This window comes from Impatiens glandulifera, chromosome 3 (assembly GCF_907164915.1).
Source record: "Impatiens glandulifera chromosome 3, dImpGla2.1, whole genome shotgun sequence".
NCBI lineage: Eukaryota > Viridiplantae > Streptophyta > Magnoliopsida > Ericales > Balsaminaceae > Impatiens > Impatiens glandulifera.
Window position 1 is genome coordinate 60,643,019 of NC_061864.1, and position 8,716 is coordinate 60,651,734.

The window sequence follows — 8,716 nt, forward strand, 5'->3', positions numbered from 1 at the left end:
GGATTATAATTGTGATCCCTACGAAAAACTTTATGAGATAAACTGTCGAAACAAAATCTATTTAGGTCTTGTATATAATATTTTGGTTCTGGTAAGGTAGATCATCCTTGCTCAAGAGACTCTATCCATCATTAAAGTAATGTTTTATTCTATTTATCTTTATATAGTTAACATTAGAAGTTAAAAAGCATATTTTTCATGTCTTGAACTCAACTAGCATTTGTCTCATGAAGTCATTGGCCCCATGAAATGTACCATCATTATTTATTTAGGCATCCAAACACATCCCTTCAATTCTCTCTCTTCCAGCTTATAAATAATAAGTCATTTCTCTCTATTTTCTCAAACTCACAAATCAGATAAAGAAAACAACCGAAATTGATTCAAAAGAAGAAAAAAAAGAAGAAGAAGTTATCAAGAGATGAGGGGATCGGTAAGAATTCTAAACACAGAGACAAAGTTTTCGCCGGCGCCGGCAGCAGAAGCTCATATACATAGATCACCATGGCACTCGCCGTTGCCGTATTTCTTCGGAGGACTAGCGGCGATGTTGGGTCTCATAGCCTTCGCTCTCTTGATGCTCGCTTGTTCATACTTCAAGAACGAGAGAGACGGTGAGGATGCCGCCGCCGCCGCCGGCGAGAAAAGAGAGAACGCCGGAAAAATGAAGTCCCATGTTTTCGAAGAGAAGATTTTGGTGATAATGGCGGGAAACATAAATCCCACTTTCTTGGCTACGCCGATGTCTTGCCGGAGATCATTAGTTGCCGGAGATTCTCAAGGGAAGAGATTTGATGGGGAAAAAGAGAAACTTGAAGAAGGGGAGGAGAAGCCGAAACAAGAAGATGTTCATATTCAAATATTTTCATTACAAGATTCAAACCAGTTATTATGAGCATCTATTTTTCTTTTATTATCTTAAAAAAAATTAGAAAAATTTTGATATTAGAGGAGGCAATTTAATTTTGTGAGTGTTATTGTAATGTTCATGCAATAGGAAATTAAAAAAATTAAAAAAAAAAATTAACAATTTTGATATTTTTTTAATTTATCAAGTTAAACCTTAATTTTGATTATATTATAATATTTAACATTTCTTAAATAAATAAATAAAATATAATTCTAATATTTAACATTTCTTAAATTAATGTTGTCAAAATATCTAAAATATTAAAATTATATTATTCGTAAATCGTGATAAATAATTATATTATTTGTAAAATGTAATAAATAAGTAATGACTAATGATATTATGCTAAGAACAATATTGAAAAAATATAGAATTTAAATATAATTTCACTTCATTGTAAAATTTAAAATTTTGTGTTAAGTCAATCTCAATTATTATATTGGAGAATTTAAGAACTTGCAGACATAATTAAATTAAAATTATTGAAAAATGTTTCCTTATGTTTCTATAACCGAAACTTAATTTCTTTTTTAATGATCAGGGTTCTTTCTTCTTCAATAAATAGGTCTAGTAGGAACATATATATATATATTTATTTTAATAATCAAGTCTCGGTTCTTCGTATCCAAAACCAACCAATTCCGACCCGAAATACAAAATAAATACCTGAACCAATCAGTTCCTTTGAGTACCCAACCACGATTCAATTACTAAATTTAGTTGCCTTTGAATTGTTAAGCCTACCTTAAAAAACTATAGGATGATTCTCTCAATTCAAATAATCTACAAGACAAGTGAAAAGCAATTTATTTTCGAGACAGCGATCTCTACAAGAGACACCAAATGTTGCGGACGAATGAGAATTTGATTTGCTCTTCCATCGATAATAATAATAAATATTCAATTGTGAACAATCCAACAAAAACATCTTGGATGGAACACCATTGAGACCAAATAAGATATCAAGAAAGGATCCTAAGCAGATCTTTATACAACAACTAATAACATAAATAAGATCTCAAGTAAGGATCCTAAGCACCTATACAACAACAAATAACAAAGTGACCAACCCTGAAATTGGATCGGATTCACCACATTAAGACCGATATTAGAATTTGAGGCAACTGCATTATGAAACATGTAAATATTCTCGTCACATCTAAGTCAAAAACCCAATTTATAAAATGGGCTTATTTGCGAGGCATGGTTAGAGACACCCAATTGATAACCCGGTTTATAAATGATGTAAATAAACAAATCTAACAAGGCAGCTCAATTGATAAAGGTTGTACCTAAAGTTCGATTCTCAATGAGAATAAACCACCCTGAGAATAAACCCGAGTCAATCTGATCACTACAATGATTCATACTTTTTCCATGTGTGAAACTATTAAAGGCAAAGTAACTTTAAAAAGGATACATTATACATACATACATAATACACAGAAGAAGAGTCTAAGTCAGTCTAGAAGACTCTAGACTAAGTGAGAAAGAGACTGACTTCAAATGCAAATTACTGAAGCCCATCAACAACAACAACAACACTATCTTGTTAGTTAGTAGAACTTAGAAATATATATAACTGGTGAATAATTTTTTTTTTTTGTTAAAAACACAAACCATATCATATAGTCCTTTTTAGTTGTTGTTGTTGCTATTGGTGGTAAGGGAGGAATCACCACCACTATTGCCGCCACTACCACCTTGATTGTCGAGGAATCGTACCAATACTACCGTTATGTTATCCGCACTTCCTCTCTCACATGCTTCCTGCATCAACCTCTTCGCACCCGCCTCAGGCTCTTCTATTGATTTTACCATTGCAACTGCTTCCTATAAAACATCATCATGTAGTTTGCAGGAAACAATAAGTGTCACTAAATGGATACATTCATTCAACCTATTCATGGCGTACCTCATTTGTGACCACATCCCACAGTCCGTCGCTCGCCAGAATTAAAAACTCTAATGAACTGTCAACCTTTTCCTCCTACACATATTTCAACCCATCTTTCAGCATATCTTTTTTTTTTCTTTTAAAGGGTTTAAATCAAATCGTTTTCAGTCATGTGGGTGGGATCATTAGTTGAAAGCATTAACCAAAGGATCATGGTCTCCACAACTCATAGAGAATGAACATTACATTCTTCATACTCAAATAGTCATACATGACTGGCTCAAACGTATAAGGGATTTGCAATGGTGAGGAGATGTTTGATTGAACAATATGAAGAAGAAACAATACATCACATACTTCTTTTGTGTCCACTTGCTAGACTTAAATGGGAATATGATCTCTAAGATGCTCAACTTAACTGGGTTATGCCAAAAACAATTGAGAATTTTGGGATCAATGGATTGGAAGGGAAACAAACCACAATGACTAGGACTCAACTATTTTTATTGTAAATAATACCTTAACTTTTTCAAAATAAATACTCAAAAAAATTGCCGGCTTATTTTCACCTGAATTTCTGGATCAGCTACTACATACTGTTTCAAAAGCCTATCGCCAAATGCACGAGATACAGCAAGTACTCCTCCAACTCTCCAAGTTCCTAAAACCAAAGGTCAAGTTAAATTATGTTTTTAATGGATCGAAACTATTTAGAAAAAATATAACTACTCTTACTTAAAACTATTTTGTTCCTTGGAGCAATAAATTTATGTAGGATGATTATTACCTGCCCACATAACAAATCCTCCAGCATCTTCAATCCGTTGACGTTCATCACTTTGATCTGGTTTATGATCTCGAGAAACAGCAAAGGCTGCAGAAAAAAAAGGATCAATTGATTCATAAATACGCATCATAGAACAATGAGAAGGTGAAAATAAATAATAATAATAATAATACAGAAGGATTCATTCTAAACTGAGCTCCTAATTTGCTAAAAAGAGAAATTGTCAATTATACCATTGCCACCCCTACAGATGACTGCTCTTGAATCCCCCACATTTGCAACGAGCAGCCGATCACCAACAAGGATGGCAGTTGAAGCTGTTGAACCAGCGTCTCTGTTCTGATTATTCTCCGACTTCAGAAACTCGGAGTCTGTATGATTATAAGCATCGGCTGTGAAACAGGAATTTATTAGTCAGCTAAATGATGTTGGGAGGAAGATACAAGCAAACATCAGAAGGACAAACCATCACTCAAGAGGATGAAGAAGCAGCATACCTATAGCCGATCTAGTATCTGAAATAAATTTCGGATGGCTAATCAGGTTGCTGAATAGATTGTGTTTAACATACTCTGCAGCTCTAGCACCCCCATGACCTGCAATAAAATGGACATGAATTAAATTCACAATTTTTAATAGTTACCCATTTGGAAACACTTGCAAGTGTGTTTGATAAAACTGAAAATTAAGTGCTGAATTAGATAAATGTGAAAGTAATATCATAAAAGTACTAAAATACTATTTTACCCCTACAGTGATGTAATTTATTTAATTAATTTTCAAGGGTTAAAGTTATCTTTTGTACGCTCATACTATACTACTGAGTTAAATCATTCATAGCTTACCGAATTAAACTAGGTATTCTAACTTAATTGTTTTAGCTTAATTTGAGCTAAATCTTAAGAGTTAAGTGGTGTTAAATAGCACTTATCAAATGAATTTATGTTAAATAAGCACCTATTTTTTCAGATTAAGTGATAAGTTGTACTATCAAACACCGTTTTAGTATCCAAATTCAAATACAAATATAGAAACAAAAATAAATAAATGTTTTCAAGTGAGGTCATGACACATGATAAGAAAGTAAGACGGAGTAAAAATCACATGAACATAACATCAAAGGCTTCAAAAAGCCCAACTATTTCTCCATCTGGATCATTTTCTCATGATCCAAATGAAAAAGTTCCAATCAATTTTGTAATTGGTGTTTGACTAAGTATAGTTTCCAAATGTTTTTGAAACCCAGAAACAGAAATAGAAAGTATCTTCAAATGAGGCCATAGACACAGGATAAGAAAGCAAGATAGACTAAATCAATGAAACATACCATCAAAGACTCCAAAAAGCCCAACTATTTCTCCATCTACACCATCAATTCTCGTCTCGTAAAAATCTTCCATTGAAGACCTTTTCCCAGGAGAACTTGCATATCCATAGCTGAACTTTCCGTTCTGACTATTTCACAGTGATGAGTTAAATTAGTGCACAAAAGTTCATGCAAACCAAAACAATTACATTTCCTATAATTTGTTTCACTGGCAAATGAACATTGAGATCTAAAGGAATGGTGAAAAAATATGCAATTCCTAAATCACTGGCAATTTCAATTGTCATTCCAATCAACTAAAAGAGAGAGGCAGGGAGATGTACCTGAGGCCACCACCGCTAACAGGAGCATCATCCCCGTAGACTTGGCTTGTAGACGACAAGACAGAGTTAAGATATCCCATATCGATTCGATTGATATAAAAAAAGAAAAAGTATTCCTAAACAAAAGTATAAGCAATACTAATATACAGGTATAGATTTCGGTCTTGAGGAAAAACCCAGAAACTAATCCTTATCCAGGCTCCAACCTACAAGAAATCAATCTATTATCAAAACACACGGCATACATAATTAACATGATTTCCTGATGAAAAACGTAAAGAAAAGACCTAAAAATCGATTCAAAAATCAGAGATAATCCGATCAATCTCAAACAAACAGGATATTCACATGATTGAAATTAATGATGGCATATGGGATTACCTGAAAGAGGGAGTTAGAGTTGGAAATTATGAATCTTGAGGGGGGAAATTCAACGGCGAAGTTAAGAATTGGAAAAGGAAGAAAGCGACCGTAGTTTTAGAGAGAGAATTTCGGAGACGGAAATGGAGATTGGGAAATTTTATGTGCTGTGCTGTCTAAATTGGGATTGGTCCTTAATTATTTTTATTATAAAGGATTAATTTTTATTAATTAAAAATTAATAATACAAAATAACATCTAAATTTAAAAAATCAAACACAAATTATCAGATTCTATTATCTTAAGCATGTGGAGAAAGTGAGAAACACAAAACACAGATCAATATTCAACAATAAAGTTTAAGAAAACTTTATCATTTTTTATTTACAAATGATCAAACAATTGATAAATATAGGTAAATTTTAAAAAATATGTTCAAAATGTCCTTAAATATCTATTAATTTAAAAAATAAAAAATTAATTATAAAACAAGAATGATTCATAAAGATAATAAAATTGAACGTTTGATACAATTTAAAGTTTGAACTTCATATACACCATCATCTAAAATTTGAATTTCATTGAATAAAAACAGCATAAAACTTCATGTAACAAAATATATATATATATATATATATATATAAATAAATGAAGAGCAAGTGATATATAAAAAAAATAAAAAATGAAAAGTTATATATAATAATGAGAAGAAAAAATAATACAATATAAAATCTAAATTTAAAACAACAAAACACAATCTAACTTTAATTTTCAAATTGTATTATCTTAATTAGCTTAGAGAGAAACACAAAACACAACCAATATTAAAAAAATTAAAGTTCAATAAAACTTACCCAATTATTTTTTCCTCCATTTTTTTTTACAAATGATCAAACAGTATTAACCATTTTTTTATAAAAAGGTGATTAGTCTAATATCTTGCAAATATTTGTAAATTTTGAAAAGAATATTTAATTTTAAAGAACTGTTGAAAATTACTCTAAATATTATTTATTTAAAATTATGATAAACAAATTAGAAAAACAAAGATGATAGGTTAAAAAAGAAACTTAAGTTTTGTCCATCTGAAACCGCCTAGCGATAACTGAACCAAATTGTTCCGTTTGGGGTGTTTTTTTTTTGAGGTATGATAAACCCAACGAAGGGTTAGCGAAAGCAAGGCCACGAATCCTACGTGGCCTTGCCAGCTAGGAGAGAGAAAAAGGAAAAAAATATATATATTTCTACATTTCTGCATAACCTCTTTCACCCAATAGGGTTTCATATTTCTGCATTTCTTTCTCTCTCTGAAACGCATCATTTATTTCTCTTCTCCGGCTCCGGCTGCATTTATTTCTCTTCTCCGGCTGCATTTCTTTCTTTCTACGCCAACATTTACTTCTCCATGGTATCCTTTTTAAGGATCTTTATTATTTTTTTTAATAGATCTAGGGTTTAGATTTTATAGATCTAGGGTTTAGATTTTACAGATCTAGGGTTTACATTTTACAGAAGTATTTATGGATTTAAACTGTTTGAATTTTCAAGAAACCGAAGCACCGAACTTGAACAACCCAGTAGATGAAGAACTTAACCTGAACAGATCCACCCTTATTGAACCCGAAAGGTACCCTGAACAGATCTAGTGGTTTCGGGACAAGAAATGGTCCTTCCTTGTCCCGAAATGGTTGGTTTCGGGACAAGAAATGGTCCTTCCTTGTCCCGAAATGGTTGGTTTAGGGACAAGAAAGGGTCATTCCTTTTCCCGAAATAGGTGGTTTCGGGCCCCGAAAGGGTCATTCCTTTTCCCAAAATAGGTGGTTTCGGGACAAGAAATGGTCATTCCTTGTCCCGAAATGGTAGGTTTCGGGACAAGAAAGGGTCCTTCCTTGTCCTGAAATGGTTGATTTCGGGACAAGAAATGGTCCTTCCTTGTCCCGAAATGGTTGGTTTCGGGACAAGAAAGGGTCCTTCCTTTTCCCGAAATAGGTGGTTTCGGGTCCCAAAATGGGTGGTTTCGGGACCCGAAAGGTGGTTTCAGGACTCGAAAGGTGGTTTCGGGACCCGAAAGGTGGTTTCGGGACCCGAAAGGTGGTTTCGGGACCCGAAAGGTGGTTTCGGGACCCGAAATGGGTGGTTTCAGGACCCGAAAGGGTGGTTTCAGGACCCGAAAGGGTGGTTTCGTGTCCCGAAATGAGTGGTTTATGGACTTTTTTCTTACGGTTTCACTTAATTTTTGTAGTCACATTCCTAGTGTTGGAATGACATTTTCCTCCGAAGAACAACTTCTTGAATTCTACACATCATATGCCCACTTAACGGGATTCGGCATTACCAAATTAGGGAGCAAAAATGTAGGTGGTAAGAGGAAATACTTCAGCGTTGGTTGTGCCAAGAGTTTTATGAAAGAATCGAAGTCAAAAAATAAGTTTCATCAGCCTAGACCAATAACGAAGACAGATTGTAAAGCAAAGATTAATGTTGTTGTTCGAAATGAAGGGGAATATGTGATAACAAGTATTTCTCTTGAGCACAACCATTCTTTAAGCCCTAAGAGAATACGTCATGTTAGATCCTACAAAGTAATTGACGGAAATGTAAAGAGAAGATTGGATACAAACGATGAAGCTGGAATAACTGTGGCCAAAACATTTCAATCACTTGTAGTTGAAGCTGGAGGGTATGAAAACATGTCTTTCGATGAGAGGACATGTAGAAATTACGTTACAGAAGCACGACGGTTGAGGTTAGGGAGTGGGGATGCTGAAGCACTCACTAATTATTTCTTAAGAATGCAAACCAGGAACTCAAACTTCTTCTACCTTATTGATTTGGACGAGGAATCCCGAATTAAAAACGTGTTTTGGGCAGATGGTAGGTGCAGGGCTGCCTTTGAAGATTTTCATGATGTTATCTCTTTCGATACAACATATTTGACAAATCTCTATGACATGCCTTTCGCTCCGTTTGTTGGTGTTAATCATCATGGTCAATCCATTTTGCTTGGATGTGGGTTATTGTCAAGTGAAGATTCAAATTCTTTCACATGGTTGTTTAGAACTTGGTTGGAATGTATGCATGATAGACCTCCCAATGCCATAATCACAGACCA

At 33.8% G+C, this 8,716-nt stretch overlaps 2 protein-coding genes across 2 annotated transcripts; one reads left to right on the forward strand and one right to left on the reverse strand.

Moving 5' to 3' along the window:
• Positions 1-363: 363 nt before the first annotated feature.
• On the forward strand, positions 364-945 carry LOC124932835 (protein GLUTAMINE DUMPER 5-like). Its single transcript, XM_047473521.1, has one exon. It carries the CDS (start codon positions 422-424, stop codon positions 893-895), a length of 474 nt encoding a protein of 157 aa, XP_047329477.1. The 5' UTR covers positions 364-421; the 3' UTR covers positions 896-945.
• Positions 946-2,290: 1,345 nt separating this feature from the next.
• Positions 2,291-5,768, reverse strand: LOC124930919 (probable protein phosphatase 2C 59). Its single transcript, XM_047471289.1, has 9 exons — positions 5,626-5,768; positions 5,245-5,450; positions 4,922-5,049; positions 4,092-4,190; positions 3,828-3,986; positions 3,595-3,681; positions 3,377-3,468; positions 2,826-2,900; positions 2,291-2,743 (listed from the first exon to the last, which is right to left on the reverse strand). Exons 2-9 carry the CDS (start codon positions 5,322-5,324, stop codon positions 2,549-2,551), a joined length of 915 nt encoding a protein of 304 aa, XP_047327245.1. The 5' UTR covers positions 5,325-5,450; positions 5,626-5,768; the 3' UTR covers positions 2,291-2,548.
• Between the last annotated feature and the right edge of the window lie 2,948 nt (positions 5,769-8,716).

Excerpts from the sequence above, each read along its gene's own strand:
- LOC124932835 (XM_047473521.1), top strand. The coding sequence starts at position 422 with ATGAGGGGATCGGTAAGAATTCTAAACACAGAGACAAAGTTTTCGCCG.
- LOC124930919 (XM_047471289.1), bottom strand. The coding sequence starts at position 5,324 with ATGGGATATCTTAACTCTGTCTTGTCGTCTACAAGCCAAGTCTACGGG. Across the intron at positions 5,050-5,244 it reads GTTAGCGGTGGTGGCCTCAG|TCAGAACGGAAAGTTCAGCT; the intron begins GTACATCTCCCT and ends ACTGTGAAATAG. Across the intron at positions 2,901-3,376 it reads TAGCTGATCCAGAAATTCAG|GAGGAAAAGGTTGACAGTTC; the intron begins GTGAAAATAAGC and ends AAATATGTGTAG.